Source organism: Rhineura floridana, chromosome 9 (assembly GCF_030035675.1).
Source record: "Rhineura floridana isolate rRhiFlo1 chromosome 9, rRhiFlo1.hap2, whole genome shotgun sequence".
In the NCBI taxonomy this organism is placed as follows: Eukaryota; Metazoa; Chordata; class Lepidosauria; order Squamata; family Rhineuridae; genus Rhineura; species Rhineura floridana.
This window is the reverse complement of record NC_084488.1, coordinates 25,039,180-25,057,393: the sequence shown is the minus strand read 5'-3', so window position 1 is coordinate 25,057,393 and position 18,214 is coordinate 25,039,180. Positions and strand designations below refer to the sequence as shown.

Genomic DNA, 18,214 nt, shown 5'->3' with positions numbered 1-18,214 from the left:
TAGCAACCACATGATGTTTCCACCACTTGGAATCCAAAGTAGTACAGTCCAGACACAGTTTTATTATCTCAGTTAGAACAAGGCCTTGGTCTCTGAAAAATCAGGTTGTTCCACAGTTCATGAAGACGGTTTATGATGTTACTGTTGTATTTTGATGATTTCCTTCCATAGGAAAACATATGCTCTGATGCAAAATGTCAGTTTCATTTCATTTTTAATTCAAACATTCAATAATGAAAGGTTTTTTAAAAAAAAGATTGGCATCATACCATTTCTTTATTAAACTGGATTTTATTTGAAATTCTTCCAATAAGAAATTCTATGTTCTAACAACCAAATATTACAAAAAAGACAAGATATCAGAACACTTACAAAAATTAAAAATAAAGAAATTCACCCACATACTGGCCATATTCTTGTGACAACTGGAAGGTACAATGCTGAATTTTTCATCTGTATACACTTTGAGGGTAGAGTAATATAATCCCTTGTTCAGTAGTTGAGACTCCATTTTTTTCTTTTGAAAAGAGTAAAATTTTCTCAACGCAAACCTTTCCACCCATCCTCAGGTACAGGTTTACATAGAAAAATGTTTATGTGAGCTATACACTCACATATGACTAGCAGCATTTTCCATAATTGTCATGGCCAGAAAGAGAGCTGCTGTGACTGCAGTAATTATAGAAAGCAATATATATGATCACCTATTTCACGTGTTTGTTCATCCTTGCAAAAGTAGTAAATGTGTGTGTATATATGTGTATACACACATACACACACCAGTCTTTAATATTTTACCACAGCATGTTGAAGTTTATATAGCATGTGGAACGTTCTTTTCAGTCAATGAAGAAAGAATAGGTAATGTTTTGAAACCTGAATTGCAGACATAAGGTTAATATTTAAAATATCTATCCACAATAATATCTTTTGAAAATGTTTTGACACTGGAAGGCTTTCGTTTCCATAGGCACTTTCACAGAAACCACTGCCCTGAGTACTTTTAAATCTCTTTTCAATAAAACATTTATATATTTTTTTGCATCATAAGCAATGACCCTAATATGCTCAGTATATCTTCTTGGGAAATTAATGTGACAACTTTAATAATAATAAAAAATGGGTACACAGAAATTATAATTCTTCCCAAGCTTAAGAAGTCTTGACTTGTTTTTAATTAAACACAGTAAAATACTAAAAGAAACAAAACAATGATGGAAGTCTTTCTGAGACATTTAAGAGAACAGTTAGCATCTTTACAGGTACTTTCAGATACAGTTTCAGTTTCTTCAACTGTATTTTTTCCTCTGAAAATATATAGATATATTACACAGGGATTTTTTTTAAATAATAACCTGCTAAAACATTTTGGGGGAGAGGGAACTGGAGGCTATAATCCAGCAGCCATTTCCACTTGGCAGGTTCTATTGGGAGGAGGGTGTTTTGTACAAAGCCACAATCGCTTGGATCCAAAGTTCCTGTGAGCAGAACTCTGTTCATGGGACATGCCTTCTTCCTCCTGTACCCTCTGAAAAGCTATTCCTCAGAGATGGGTGACCCTCTGGAGCAGTATAGGAGAAGGCATGGGAGAAATCATTAAAAAAATGCCTCTCCCTTCCTCTAACAGGAGCTTCTGCTGCATCACAGTCCCTTCCAGAAGGAAAACACTGGATCTGACCTATTATGTTTTAAATTTTCTAAATAGTATAGTAAAAAAACACAATTTGTATCACCATCTGAAAAGAAAAATATGACATCAAAATCTGGGTATTAAGAGTAAGTAATCTGGGGCTTTTCATGTAATGGTTTTTCTACATGGATACCTCTTCTATGTAGGAAAGAAGTGTGTACTCCATCCTGTGCAATCAACACTATACATCTGTTCAAGCTAATTGGACATGAAGTGGGCAATCACAGCCAACAGTGATTTTCGCATCATGTGTACATAAAGCAAAACAGATGTCCTAACCACACAGACATATTTATACCATAACAGTAATTCATGAGGCATTTCTTATTTACATTAGATTCTTTAATAAGTATTTGGATGAACACACACACATTCTGGTAAAACAGAAAGCTGAAAGTTTGAAAATGCCAATTATTTCAATGGGGACAGCAGAAGTAATTTCTTTGGCTATAGGGCAGTCCATGTAAAAAAGAAAAGAAGAATTATCTAGCAATCAAGCAACTCACATATTTAAAATGTTTGATCTATAAAAACAGAAAAGGGATTTGCTTTTCTCCCATAATTCCATACACAAAGGCAATTTGATTTCTATTCAGACACACTTGACATTAATCATCGTAATTTTTTAAATAGAGAAAAAAGATCTTTTAAGAAGTTCATTATTAAGCTAAGATGTCACTGTGGTAGAACAGATATTTTGAAGCTCTGATCTAGAAAACTATGTCTGCCAGGTGGTACACAAGTCTGGTAACACACTAAGGACCAGATCAGTTTCTTTTCTCCCTGCAGTGTGCAAAAGGTTGTTTCCATTAATAGATCTCTTTGGAAGGATCAGAACAACTGTAGGTTGATGTAGCTTATCTTTTAAATAGTTGCACATGTACTAAAATGTCTCAGTTTAATTGGTGTACACAACATACATGTGTAAATTCAGCTGTACTGTATGTAAAAGAAACAAACTCCTTCAAATTTTTTACTGAAATGGCACCTTGAGGATATGAAGTGTTGTACCAATAGTAGTTCCTCCACTGATGGAAGGAACTTTGATTCAGCAGAGGCTTTCATCAGTGGAGTGGGGAGGGAGGCAATTTCCACAGATTCTTCCTACTACATACAGTTCCTTGCATCCTCCAATATGCTCCAGAGGATAAGAACATCCTTCAGATCAGCATAGGAGGTGGTGCTGCAAGAGGGAAGGGGGAAAATTGTAAAAATTGCCTCCTTCCTCTTTCCAATGATGGAAGCCTCCATGGAAAGTCTCCATCAGTGGTTGCATAATGGCTCACATGTAATCCTCGATTGTTTTCAAAGGTCCATAATTATAAAAGGAAAAAATTCTAAACAGCACTTGCATCTCCACTTTGAAAGAAGATATATATATATATATATATATATATACACACACACACACACATTAATTGCATGTTCAGTTTTCTTCATTAAAATAAATTTCACCTTGTTCTAAAAATATTTCTATATGTAGTAATTTGTTAAGTACAGAGGCACTGAATATCATAGGAGAGAGTCAGTCCTATTAAATTTATCATTAGTATCATCCTGTTTTGCTATTAAAATGTTTTTAAAACACCTTCAAGTTAATAACCACTTATTCTTAGCCATAAATTAACATTTAATAATCCACACAAAATACATTGTCAACAACAATGAAAGATTTTCAAATGAAATTGCATTCCTAACATTGAGACACACATTTGTGCTTCCTGATCTGAAGGAAACCTTGTATGTTTTAACAGCAATAGCAGCTGCAACAGCAGGAGAAACATGAGAACTTCAGTAGATGTAACTCTCTTCATGAGCCTAGTATTGTGATGGGAGTCGTGCCATTCAGAAATCCTTCTTTCTGTATGGCTGTTAATGGCATATTGGCATGCCTGGAGTTGGCAAGCTCTTACATAGTGTCAACCCACTGGTGTCTTTTCTAACAGATCTATATATAATTTTTCTGCAGAGCGAATGGAGAATATGAAGTTTCTTTATAGTCTCCCCCACTCTGAAGAACTGGAAACAGATCCAGTCCAATGGCTTTGTTGTACATATAGGAGTTACAATGCACTAAAAGAGCTTCACTGCAAGCATCTCTATGCACTTCAGTTAGCAGTTCTCTGTACACACTCTCATTGCGCTCATGGGGCAGATCCTAACATTTTAAGAGAACAAGAAAGACCCTTTTCATACTGAGCTCCACAGAGCTCAGGATCAGAATCAATGGGGCAAACAGCATACTCTCCCTTTCGATGTCAGACATGCTGCCTCCCTGTCCAGCTATCGCCGAGCCTTGAAGACCTGGCTGTTCAGGCAGGCCTACAAGATTGGGACAGATTAACTTATGTTATAATTGAATTAATGAATGGTTTTTTAGCTTAAAATTTGATTATGTTGATCTATATGTATTGTTTTTATTCTTGTTGTTCGTTGCCTAGAGTGTCGCTAACCCGGACAGATAGGCGGCTGAAAAATAAAATTTATTATTATTATTATATTATTATAATTATTTTATCAGAACAACCGGATGTTTTAAAATTTCACTGATTCTAGTGGCAATCGTATAAATAGGGCAGAAATGATTCTTCATTACTTAGATAAAGGTCAAGATCCTCAGGTACCCATGTCCTTTCACAATAAAGCACTACCATATCATCAGGCGGTATTATCAACACTTTCAATATATTAAGAGAGTAAAGAACGAATGGAGCAAAGATGCAGAAATCTGAGATCGTTCACTGAGATACCAGACATTGTATTCCTGTTAAGCCCAGAGAAATGTAACAAAGAACACATTTCCTCTTGCCTATAAGAGTATGGGCAAAGGAACCCTCATGAAAAACACTGGAATATAAACAATTGTTAGTTCTTATCACTTCGACCCATTGTAACTCTTTTTTACTCAAAACGTTTTAAATTATTTCAAAGCATCTGAAGCAATCTTAGCTCTAAGTCTTAAAAATGAATGCTTACAGAGCAGGGGTAGCCAACACAGTGGCCTCCAGATGTTGTAGACTAAAACTTCCATCAGCCCCACCCAGCATGGCCAGTAGCCATGGATGATGGGAATTGTAGTCAAAAACAACTGAAGGGCACTAGATTGGCTACACGTCTTCCAAAGGAAGGCAAGTATTAAAAAAATACCATGCTTGAAATATTCATGGATGTTCTTTAAATGGAGCCTTCCCTTCCCTTTGAAAGTTCAGTTCTCGTACAGAAGCGCTATTCAACATGTACAGTTCTTCTTAATAGCAAAAGACCTATAAAACTATTTCCCTTAAAAGCAAAAATTCCATTCAGTTTTGATGGGAAAAACATGCTGACAAAAACACACCTGCTAAAAATGTTAAAATATTTCCAATAAAATATTTTTTTAAAGTAGTATAGTAACCACAATATATTTAGAAGTTGCTTGTATCTCAGTAATGCCAGCTTTCACAGTCCTCTTGGTGACATTCTCTTACGTCAGCATGAGTTTCAAGCAGCCTGGCTTTATTTCTGTGAACCTGTGAATCAGGATAACATTATGAGCAGCCATGTAGGGCCAAACCTAAAAACCTATGAGCAAAACCAAAATAGCCACTAGCACTGTTCCACAACTGCTTGCGTAAGAGTTCACACAGCAATGTAAGAGACAAATTCTACATTTCTCATGCGTCTGCATATGCAGGTGGAAATACATATATGAGTTTCACTTTTCCCATACAAGGCTTAAGCCACGCAAGATCTAAAACAGGCTTTTTGTGAGTAGAAGACATATTCTGCATACAGAAAGGCAAGTATGGAATTAACCCAGCTTTTACGCTGGATGAAAGAAAATAAATTAAGAGAAGAATAAGCCAAATAGAAAGTCCAGGAAAAAAAGGGCCAAAATGAGATTGTTCCATGTGCCCAAGGATGCCCTGGAGCTTGAGTTAACTGAGCAGCAGCCCACAAGTCATTTCAAAAGCAGATTGTGATACAGCAAAGGGGGGTTCACTGATCCAAGAAGAAAAAAATCTACTGTCACTGCCCAAGCCCTTGTGCACACTTGAAGTTGTTACCTGGCAAATGAAGCAGCTGTTCTTTCAGACCTAAAGTGAGATGTTGAAAAGACAGAAACATGGCAGAGCACAAAGCAGGGTATTTGAGCTAGCTCAGAGAGCTGTGGGAGTGAAAAACAATGCACAAAATCACTTTCTGTTATGCATGAATTCCCTCCTAGTCCCATTCTTCTAAGTCTCCACTTATGGCTTCACCTGCAGGGCGAAGCTTTACTGCAGCTCCTTCTCCAGTCTATTTCCTCACTTGCTTCCATGTTCACCTTCCACAGACAAGCAAAAAGAAAGCCATCACCACCAACTGAGGCTGGACTGACCAACAGATACCATTATATAGGAAAGGACTGGTGGAGTTTCACATAAGAGTTGGCTCTTGCTCAAGCCCCTAGGATCCTATATAGAAGCTTCATACTGTAGACCTAGCAATATGTACGTTGGAGGAGCTTCGTAGAAACCATCCAGTCTGCTACTTTTTCTAGTAAAATAACCACCAGTTTTTAATTGGTTAAATGTAGATTGCAAGTTTTCAGTAACGGCACGTTTAGCTCACCTGAACTTGTGGCTTGCGAGGTATTTCATAACTGCTGGTTTGATGCGAGCAACCCCTCCCTGGCTATGGTTTCCCCTTCCTGTGATCACATAGAGATATGGCTTACCACCAGCCAGGTTGTACTCTGTTACACGAGAAAGATAACAGTCACAATATTCTCTCTTTACAAACTCAGTGTTTAACAGATTTTTTTAATGAATATGGCCAAGAACTTTCAACTTGGTAATTTTGAAACATGAAGTTGCCTTATACCAGGTTAGACCATCTGATCCATCTAGCCAGGTGTGCTTTGCTGGAATCTAAGCCAGTACTTCTATCCATGATCTTTTTTACTAGATGCTAGACATTAAACCTTAAAAGTGCGACATTCAAAAAATATCTTATATCCAGTAAGACTGGTCCCTTCAACATCGCCAATGATGACTGCCATGACATTTTCCCTCTGTCATCATGAAAAGGAATAAGACAATTTAACACATTTATTTTAGCCCAGAGTAACTTCTGTATACAAAGAAACATTCTTGTACCTTCTGTTTTCTCCTGCAGTACTCTACATAAATGATCCAAAGCTTCATCCACATGAAGACCATGTAGGTCCAAAAGGTTTTCAGGCAGCTTTGAGACATTCACTTTCTCAAAGATTTGCACAGCGGCATCGTGGTTAGCTTCTTTCATCTTCTTCTCATGAAGGCGACCCTTTATTCAAAGACGCATCAGCAGTCAAATCATGAAGGGCAACCCAAATACAGCACTGGGTATCAGGATTGAAAACATCACCAGCAGCAGGGAGTTGTAATGTCTCAGAACAATAAGCTGTACATTTAAACTGAATTATTTATTTATTAGATTTATATCCCACCCTTTCTCCCAGTAGGAGCCCAGAGTAGAGTAGATCAAGCAAGGCCTGATCAGATGGTTTTCAGGAAGATGCAAGTCAATGAGATTGTGTGATGTAGGAACAGAGATCAGAAAGGTAGGAAAGAAAAGAGAAGCAAGCTTTGTGATTGCTTATTTTACACAAACCTTCTGTTTGTAGAAATCAACCAATTCTGCCTTATCATGCTAAGAGAATCATATGTGAAGGTTTCAGTACAAAAGATTATGTTTTAAAAACACTATCCAACCTGTAGGAATACACAATATAGGCTTGGATCCAAAAACTGTGCAAATAGTTCCATGGCATACCTATTTTGAAATGGAGGGAAGATTCAATAGTAATTTGGGATATGGCATGGAAGCCTATCCCTCAAAAAAGGAAAACGTCAACCTTTCTACTGGGGATGCCCAAACACTCAGGTGCATTTCATGTAGCTCTTTGGATTCACAATTTATTGGTTAAAATGAATGTACCTGTTGCACATAAAATGCTGCTACAGGCTTCATTCCCATGCGATATGCCTCTCCAGCTTTTCTCAGGCACTCTTGCCTATGCTGCTGGTGAAGAAAAGCCTCGGCCCTGAAGTCATCATATCCTGGATATTCAAAGTCTTGGAACATCTTCTCACTGAGAATGTCTTCTGGCTCCTTGGACATTTTGGCCTATAATGCATAAGTTTTACACTTAGGACATGGTACAAAGCTTTTTTAAGTAAGCCAACTCCGTAGTGTGGAGCAATCACCAAAGACATCTTCTGTTTCCTCAGTTCAGAACAGCCAATGAGAAGCAATCATATATTACTGAAATTGACCTTTATTTTTATTTATAAAGATCTTTCCATGTAAATATTAAAAATTTTGAGGAGCCATATCACACTACAACATTTTAGAAAATTTATTTGTAACAAGTGTACAAAAAGGTAATTACCTTTTTCTCTCGTAACATTGAAGTATTGCAAGAAGAGCGTGTGGCACCCTGAGAAGCTTCTGTGGCTACAACTGTTTTTACTGGATCTGCCTCCAGAATGCTATTCAGAAACTGGACAGTTTGTTCCAAAGAATAACTGAGCCAAAAAAAAGCAGCAGCAGCACAATGAATAATTTGAGATCTATCACAGAATAAAATAGCAAAACATAGATGAACAAGAAAGGAAAAAGCAAAAGAATGAGAGAAACCTCCATTTTAATACTTCATATTTAATATTTCAGATGAAATTGTGGCACCAGACAAGCTTCCTTGGTGAGAGAATTCCACAGGCAGGGCATCACAACCAAGAAGGTTCTATCTCTGGTCAGTACTAGCCCTTTCTCAGACAGCAGGGGGCCCTGGATAATTTATTTATTTATTATATAATTTGTATCCTGCCCATCCTCCCAGCAGGAGCCCAGGGTGGCAAACAAACTGCTAAAAACACTTTAAAACATCAGAAAAACAGATCTTAAAATACAATAAAACAAATCAGTGTTAAAAACATTTAAAAAAAACAACTTTAAAAAGGGTTAAAAACATTATTAAAAAACATATTAAGCAATTCCAACACAGATGCAGACTGGGACAGGTCTCAACCTAAAAGGCTTGTTGAAAGAGGAAAAGTCTTCAAAAGGCGCCGAAAAGATAGCAGAGATGGCGCCTGCCTAATATTTAAAGGGAGGGAATTCCACCGGGTAGGTGCCACTGCACTAAAGGTCTGCTTCCTCTGTTGTGCAGAACGAACCTCTTGATAAGATGGTATCTGCAGGAGGCCCTCACCTGCAGAGCACAGTGATCGACTGGGTATATAAGGGATAATACAGTCTTTCAGGTATCCTGGTCCCAACCTGTATAGGGCTTTGTACGCCAAAACTAGAACCTTGAACTTGGCCCGGTAGAAAATGGGCAGCCAGTGCAATTCTTTCAGCAGTTGGGTGACATGTTGGCAATACCCTGCCCCAGCGAGCAGTCTTGCCACTGCATTTTGCACCAGCTGCAGCTTCCGAACTAACCTCAAGGGCAGCCCCACATAGAGCGCATTACGGTAATCCAGCCCTGGAGGTTACCAGTGAGTGGACAACAGTGGTCAGGCTATCCTGGTCCAGAAACAGCCGCAGCTGTCTCACCAGCCGAAGCTAGTAAAAGGCACTCCTAGCCACGGAGGTCACCTGGGCCTCTAGCGACAAAGATGGATCCAGGAGTACCCCCAGGCCTCGGACCTGTTTGTTCAGAGGGAGTATGACCCCGTCCAAGCAGGCAACTGACCAATTAACCAAACTTGGGAACCACCAACCCACAGTGCCTCCGTCTTGCTATGATTCAGACTCAGTTTACTGGCCCTCATCCAGCCCACCACCAAGTCCGGGCAGCGGTCCAGGGCTTGCAGGGCCTCTCCTGATTCAGATGTTACGGAGAAATAGAGCTGGGTATCATCAGCATACTGCTGACACCTGGTCCTAAATCTCCTGATGACGGCTCCCAAGGGCTTCATATAGATGTTAAACAGCATGGGGGACAAGATGGTTCCCTGCGGCACCCCACAGCACAACTGCCAGGGGGCCAAAAGACAGTCACCCAATGCTGTTATCTGAGAGTGACCCTGGAGATAGGATCAGAACCACTGTAAAACAGTGCCTCCAATACCCATCTCACCAAGTCGGCCCAGAAGGATACCATGGTCGATGGTATCAAAAGCCGCTGAGAGATCGCTCTTCCGGGAAGGGTGACTTAGCCTGTGCCTGCTTTTGGGACGGGCTCCCGCTGCAAAAGAAGCTTATTCAGATATAAATCAGTCAAAACTTTTTTTTTTGACTGATGAAACTTCTCCCGGGCAGGGAGAAACGAAGAGATTAACCTCAAAGCCTATTTTTGTTGGGAGGACTAGATTTCATTGATTTATGAGACGTGGTCCAGCCGACAAAGGAGGACGGATTTTCAACAAGCTCTATCTGATAAAGCGACACGTTCATCTTTTCTTTAGAGAGAGAACGGACTAACAGGCAAGCACCCTTCTTTCTATATTTTTTTTACTTGACTTAAACTGTTGCAGTAAAAGGAGATTTGCCAGATTGATCGGCTTTGGACATCTTTCCGGTGAGCTATAACTCTTCTCTGCTATGCACTAATTAACAGCTTATCTCTGTTTTTGTTGCAAAAAGCTGTCCTGGATTTGCATTCTAAAGATATACACAGAAGAGAGATTTCTATTCCTGATTTCTATTCTGAAGAATATTATATTGTCTGAGACTACTCTCTTTTTGGTTTATTTTATTTTGACGAATCTGTTTCCTGACGACGCCATTAATTGTTTCGATCCTGGGAACTACATTTTGTTTTCCTAAGCATAGTGAGATAAGGCTGGCTGCTCTGTTTATACTGTGATGTCATCAAGTTTGGAGTATTAACCCAATTGTTGCTGAAATAAGAAGTGGTTCTCTTATATTTTTCTTTTAAAATGGCAATCAAGAAAGTGGCTGAGAATCTGGAAGTAACTAGGTTTCAGAAAATAATGGATGAGATTGAGATAACGAAACGAACCCTGCGACAGGGTTGTAAGGAGCTGAAAATTGAATTGTGCAAAATGATCCAGGAGTTTAAAGAAATAGGGGTCCCTGTGAGAGAGGAGACCCTGGAGCCTGGAACAAACGTGGAACAGGAAAAAGATTTGGAATTTATGGATTTTAGAAATAAAATCTACTGTTTGGAATTCAATGTTATCTCTGAAGAAATTAATGAAGATATTAGAGATAAAGTTATCAATGGCATGGACAATCTTCTGGACTGGAATGATGTGATGGAGCCTAATATAGAGAAAACCTATGGAATTAACTGCAGCCATGTGACAAGGGAAAAACTTTCAAGAGATGAGCCAGTACATTTTGTAAAAAAGAACAGAGATATGATTTTACTGCAGTATTCCAGCAACCTATTCAGAATGGATGGCAAGAAAATATTTGGGATAGAGGAAATTCCCATTAGACTCTTACTATATGACTATGGTTATGACAGCAAGATTATTACGGAATACTGATAATGGAAGATTGGACACTGAAATTACTGGAGTTAACAAGACTATTGAAGATGGAAGATGGAAGATGGAACTAATAGGGATAATAGAATAATGGCTATTGAAATTATTGAACCTAACAGATTCTGATGAGATGGATTAATCGAAATGTTTATTTTGACTATGGTTATGACAATAAGATTATTATAATTATTAATGAGATGGATTAATCGACATGCTTATCTGGAGAAAAATTGATAGATATATTTCTTAAAGAATTGAAACCTCTCTTTGACTTTTTGTGGAAAGAATAAAGTAATGTTTATGAGATTTGATGATTAAGTAAGATAACTACTGGAGGAAAGTGATTTTATAATATGATTTAAGAGACAGGATTGTTATACATTGTAGACCTATAACTGATTTGATCTGTGACAAATGGGAAGTTAATATTTCTATGGTTATGACAGCAAGATTATTACGGAATACTGATAATGGAAGATTGGACACTGAAATTACTGGACTTAACAAGACTATTGAAGATGGAAGATGGAACTAATAGGGATAATAGAATAATGGCTATTGAAATTATTGAACCTAACAGATTCTGATGAGATGGATTAATCGAAATGTTTATTTTGACTATGGTTATGACAATAAGATTATTATAATTATTAATGAGATGGATTAATCGACATGCTTTTCTGGAGAAAAATTGATAGATATATTTCTTAAAGAATTGAAACCTCTCTTTGACTTTTTGTGGAAAGAATAAAGTAATGTTTATGAGATTTGATGATTAAGTAAGATAACTACTGGAGGAAAGTGATTTTATAATATGATTTAAGAGACAGGATTGTTATATATTGTAGACCTATAACTGATTTGATCTGTGACAAATGGGAAGTCAATATTTTACTTTTTATTTTTTTTTGTCTAACTATTTTTGATTTTGTTTTTTGTCTTTGAATGTTTTATGGTTTTGTTATGTATGTTTTATGAAAATCTGAATAAAAATTATTGTAAAAAAAAAAAAAAAAAGCCGCTGAGAGATCAAGTAAGAATAACAGGGTTGCACTCCCCCTGTCCTTCTCTCGATAAAGGTCATCCATCAGGGCGACCAAGGCCAATTCAGTCCCATAACCAGGCCTGAACCCAGACTGGGATGGGTCAAGATAATCTGTTTCATCCAAGAGTACTTGCAGTTGCTGTGCCACAACCCTCTCAATCACCTTCCCTAAGAAGGGGGTATTTGCAACTGGTCGGTAGTTGTCACAAACCAATGGGTCCAGAGTGGGCGTTCTTTTAGGAGTGGTCGGATCACCACCTCTTTCAAGGCACCTGGAACCACTCCCTCCTGCAATGATGCATTGACCACACCCTGGATCCACTCGGTCAGACCCCCTCGGCAAGCTTTAATAACCCAAGAAGTGCAAGGGTTGAGAGGACACATTGCTGGCCACATCATCGCAAGCACCTTGTCCACATCATCAGGCCGCATCAACTGAAACTGTTCCCAAGAAGTTGCAGCACATGCTGCATTGGATACCTCATTGGGGACTACAGTAGATGTGGATGGGGCATCAAGACTGCTACGGAGGCGAGCAACTTTACCCTTAAAGTGCCTTGCAAACAATTCACAGTGGACCTCCAAAGGGTCTAAGACTCCATTTCCTGGAGTTGATGTCAGCAGACTCCTGACAATATGGAAAAGGTCCACAGGATGGCTACTTGAGGAGGCAGAGGCAGAGAAGTGGGCCTTCTTCACCGCCCTCACTGCCATACAGTAGTCACGGTTATGATGTTTTACTCATGCCCGATCAGCCTCACAGCACATCTTTTGCCACTTGCTCTTTAGCCGTCATCCAGCCTGTTTCATTGCCCTTAACTCACTGGTGTACCAAAGTGCAAGCTCCACAGTGCCGGAGAGGGCGCTCGGGGGCAACCATGTCGAGAGCCTGACGCACCTCGCTGTTCCACAGTGTGACAAGGGCTTCAACAGGGTCACCTGTTCTATCTACTGGGAACTCCCCCAGGGCATTCAGGAATCCAGTGGATTCCACTAGGCTCCAGGGGTGGTCCACTACCCCCTGCAGGGAAGGATCAGAGCCATAAGTCTAAACTTCACCAGGAAGTGATCTGACCATGACAATGGGGTGACATCCACCACCTCCTATCTCCAGACCACCCTTTCCTCCATCTGGAGCAAAAAACAAGTCGAGGGTGCCCTGCCCTATGTGTTGGGCCAATAACAACTTGAGATAGCCCCATGGTCGTCATGGAGGCCATGAAGTCCCGAGCCGGAACACTAGAGGCAGCCTCAGCATGGACATTGAAATCACCCAGCACTATCGTTCTGGGCTCCTCCAACGCCACAGCTGAGATGACCTCCACCAGCTCAGTCAGAGAAGCTGCCGGGCAGCAGGGTGGACGGTACACCAGCAGCAAACCTAGTTTACTGTCTCCTCGGCCCAACACCAGGTGCAGGCCCTCACAGCCAGCTCCAAGACAGAGTGGTTTCCTGGTGACAGAGATGGAAGTTCTGTAGACCACAGCAACTCCTCCCCCCCGTGGTGCAGCTCGTGCTGCACTGAGTATCCAGGTGGGCAAAGTTGGGTCAGATCAACTCCTCCAAGCTCACCCACCCAGGTCTCGGTAATGCACACCAAATTGGCACCTTCATCCACAATCAAGTAATGGATGAGAGTGATCTTATTATGTACCGATCTGGTGTTAAACAACAACACACACCAGTGGGCGCAGCAGATGAGCAACGAGGAACCCATCCATGAGAGGAGTGGCAGCAAGGAACAAGGCGCAGATAGCCTTGCCTTCTCCTTCTATGGTAATTCACCACCTCCCCATGGCTATATTTCCCTCTGCCCGTAATCACTGAAATTGGGGTGGTACCATAATCTTAGTACTCAAACAGATTCACGCAGCAGAAAGCAGTTAAGGTATCCAAATCCAAGCCATTTAGGACTTCTGACAGAATAACTTCTATTCCACTGATATGCATCATATTAGATTCTATGATTAACAAGCAAGTACTCACTTGTGGTCCTTGAAAATGTCCATTAAGACGTTTGGGTTAATGGTTGGGAATATTTCCAGGAGTTGCTTCTCTTTCAGTTTGGCAGCACAGTCTTTTCTAGCCATAAATAGAAAACGTTTCTAATCCAGAAAACAAGTTTACATTATAATTATATTAGAAAAACTTTTATAGAAAATGGATCTAATAAAGAAAAATAAAATTTTAAGTCACACAACCTTCCACATTTTTGGGTGACATCCAATTATATCTGCCTGCTCGTGGAATGGGATTTCTGCTTTTTCTCCTTCCCGTTGTGAAACCCTCAAATCTGCTCTGCAGGGCTGGGGAAACCTCCAGAGCAGACCTTGGGGGCGCAGGGGGCTGCAGATGAGAGAGTAGGGGAAAGGGAAGTCCTGCTACTACTACTCATACAATGATGGAAATCACTCTTTGCAATTCCAGTTTATTTAGGGTTGGCGATATTGTTTGCAACGAGACATTTTCTAGCTTCAGACACCTGAAATTTATGACCAAAAAGGCTGCTTGCAAAACTGTCTTAAAGAGACTGCTTGGTTTGGGAGAATAGTACTTTATAATGACCTACTATAGTTTCAATATGCAGTAATTTCAGCGATGCTGTAAATATTCTTAATATACATAAACTACCACAATGTGGTAGCTATAAGCTGAACTTAATTAGAAAGTATAAATCTAGATGATCCATGAGGGATACTACTAATAATTTCAGTTTCTGAGTTAAAGCATAGCACCCATATGCATATTAATAGCAGAATTACCTCTAACCCATATTTTTGGCCATCAAGAGCAGCAGGGTAATAGCAAATTCAGAAGTGCAAGGTCCCTTCATGTCCGTCACAGCCACACACCCTCCCACCTTTTTGCTGCGGGGTTGAGAATGAGATCCTTGTTAATGCCTTCTCCTACAACAACAGACATCCCTAGGAGCCACTAAGCATGAAAGAGGAGAGTTAGCTACTGAAAAGAGTCTTCTCAGCAGGACAGGACAAGGAAGCATGTTAGAAGTCTCCTCTCAAGTGGCTAACACACTCCTCTTTCATGCTGATTGGCTCACAGTTTGCTGGAGACATAGGAATCCTGCTGGGACCCTGCTCACAAAAAAGTAAGAGATCTAAGACTCCCTAAGACCCCAGACAACTGCACCCTTGATCAAGAGTACACAAAACAGGGGGGTAATGTCTTACATATAAAACTTTATATTGGCTCCGTATATCATTGCGTAACTGTCAAACTATATGTGATGCTAAATGTGTCTTTGGCAACTAGATCAGTTTTTTACATTATCACATATTCTAGACCAAGTGGGGTTGTTTTTGTCATGACCAATGTGCAACGAGGAAAGATTTAACTCTTCCCTCCCTAACTGCAATTCCAATAGAAATTCTGCCCACACGCTATTGACCACAGAAAACAAGCTCCCATTGGTGCCAATTAATTCATTTGTAAATTATTTTATTTCCATTTCAAATTTTGAGAGATAACTAGACCAAGACTTTAGAAGTAAAAACAAGTTTCTAATTTTAGCCTTTAAGTTAAATCATATTTCAGCCCAATCCTATTTGATGCTTCAGCTTCAGAAACATACCAGAACTGCACAGCTGTGCACCACGTTATATTTACAAGTTCTAGATTCTCCCCTATTGCTGGTACAAAGTTATGTTGGAGCAAGGTGATGGAGCTACCCTTCTAGCCCTTGTGTGCCAGAAAGCAGCCCTAGTTGCCTTGCCACCCTGCTCCCTGCCCTAAAAAAATAACCAACATTCTAGGCAGTGCAGCTGCATTGCACATGGAATGTTAACAGCGTATGCAAAGTGACTACTCTTCCAGCATAGGGAGGTGCGGTGGGTGGGCCAGATCTGGCAACTGGAACAAGAGAAAAGGATATGCTGGGAACCTGGTGACTCATCTTACGCCTTGCTGAATACTTCATCTCATGATGAGAGTAAAACAGGAAACACATAATAGTAGGAGGCAACATTCCTACCAGGTCCTCTTTTTCTTGTAAGGCAATTTCTTCCGACATGATCTTGCGGAGTGACACTTTCTGTGTCTGGACATTCCAGTGATCCATGAAAGGAAAAACTTCTGAAGGTGCCGAGTTTTCAGACAGTACGTTGACAGGTAGTTTTTCAGACTTTTGTACTTGACAGTTCGTATGTTGAGAAAGGACGCTGTCCAGCTCATCTAGACAGAATTGCTCAAACAGCATGGGATCTTCAGAAGTATCAAAAACAGAAGGTGATGAAATATTTTTAAAAGGAACAATTTCAAATATAGGTAATTCGAATACATGTATTTTTCTGCATTTTTAAAGGAGGCACTGATATTAAGAAACCACACCAATATAAACAGACTATCACCCCTTCAGAAAAACACAGGAAAATAAAATAGCTTAATTATGAAATATCATGCACACTGATGGCATTTTAGTATTAATTTTAGAAATATCTCTTATTCTGAAAGGGTGCAATATCTACTAACTCCATGATGCACCTGTTCTCCTGAAAAACATGACTGTTCTCACACGCCTCCTCCGCCTCCTTTCAGGGTACTTAATCTAATAAAATAGTGGCTTGAATCACAGATTGTGGTCCTATGGGCGTGAGAAGTGGATTATACTTAGGTTTTCCTTCTCAAACTGGCGGGACGTAACGAGCGGGGTAACGCAGAGCTCAGTCTTGGGCTCAATGCTCTTCAGCATTTTATTAATGACTTAGATGAGGTGGTGTAGGGAATGCTTATCAAATTTGCGCATGACACAAAATTGGGAGGGATAGCTAATATCCTGGAGAACAGAAACAAAATTCACAGTGATCTTGATAGGTTGGAGCATTGGGCTGAAAACAACAGAATGAAATTTAACAGTAATAAGTGCAAAATATACAAAAAATAAACCATATGTACATTTATAATATGGGGAATATTTGGTTCAACAAAACTACATGCAAGAAAGATCTTGGAATTGTTTATGATCACAAGCTGAATATGAGCCAACAGTGTGATGTGGCTGCAAATAAGGCAAATGCTATTTTAGGTTGCATTAACAGAAGTGTAGTTTCCAAAACATATGAAGTACTAGTTCCCCTCTATTCGGCATTGGTTACTCATCTTGAGTACTGTGTCCAGTTTTGGACACATTTTAAGAAGGATGCAGACAAACTGGAACAGGTTCAGAGGAGAGCAACAAAGACGATCAAAGGACTGGATACAAAGCCCTATGAGGAGAGGCTGAAAGAAATGGGCATGTTTAGCCTCGAGAAGACTGAGGGGAGATATGATAGCACTCTTCAAGCAAACAAACCCTAATTGGGGGAGGGGGGGGAAGAGAGATAGAAAGAAAGACTAATTTTGCCCTAGCTTGGGCTATATGCAAAGAAACACTTTGCTCAGTTCTGAAACTCACTGGGTGACCTGAGGAAAGTTGCTATCAGTGACCATAACCATCCTCTTAAGGATAAAATGGGACAACCCAACATATACCTTTTCTCCAAGGAAAGATACAAATGTATTTTTATATTTGTTTTAAATAGAAGAACGTCAAAGACTGAACGGCTTTTGCCATTCTTGCTCTATTCATGAATATGCAAAGTTTGAATGTAGATGCACATCTAATACATCCACTCTAAATAATGGAAGGCCAAGAGTAGTTAAAGATAGCAGCGCAAACTTACCTTCTTCAAGAAGCTTGTTCAGTTCCTCTTCTCTCCTCTGTCGCTTCTAAATTAAAACATTTTAAGCTTAATGAATCACATACTTATATTTTAATGAATCTCAAATTAGTTTCTAGTTAAAGAAAGGTTTGATAAAATGTGTTTAGACAACTGTACTTGGTTTAAGATAGGTTCAGACTGCATGCAAACACACACTGGAAACTGAATTTCATTTTTAAAGAAACAAGATCAGCAAGCTAGAATAAGTGTCCTCAATGATAAAATGCTGAATTCTACTAGTTATATGAAAATAAGACTACATAATGGAATTCTCTTTAAGAAAATCATTCTTACC

The 18,214-nt window shown here is 39.5% G+C and overlaps 1 protein-coding gene across 13 annotated transcripts in view; it reads right to left on the bottom strand.

Moving 5' to 3' along the window:
- Nucleotides 1-317: 317 nt before the first annotated feature.
- The window catches only part of N4BP2 (NEDD4 binding protein 2), a 46,567-nt gene continuing 28,670 nt past the window's right edge, over nucleotides 318-18,214 (bottom strand). For 8 of the 13 annotated variants that reach the window (XM_061583097.1, XM_061583101.1, XM_061583104.1 and 5 more), the window contains 8 exons: nucleotides 17,881-17,926; nucleotides 16,194-16,423; nucleotides 14,192-14,310; nucleotides 8,088-8,268; nucleotides 7,634-7,822; nucleotides 6,811-6,979; nucleotides 6,284-6,407; nucleotides 318-5,199 (listed from right to left, as the gene is read on the bottom strand). In XM_061583097.1, the coding sequence (XP_061439081.1) occupies nucleotides 5,154-5,199; nucleotides 6,284-6,407; nucleotides 6,811-6,979; nucleotides 7,634-7,822; nucleotides 8,088-8,268; nucleotides 14,192-14,310; nucleotides 16,194-16,423; nucleotides 17,881-17,926 (1,104 nt within the window). In that variant the 3' untranslated portion in view covers nucleotides 318-5,153. The other 5 variants (XM_061583107.1, XM_061583105.1, XM_061583106.1 and 2 more) reach the window with 5 other exon arrangements.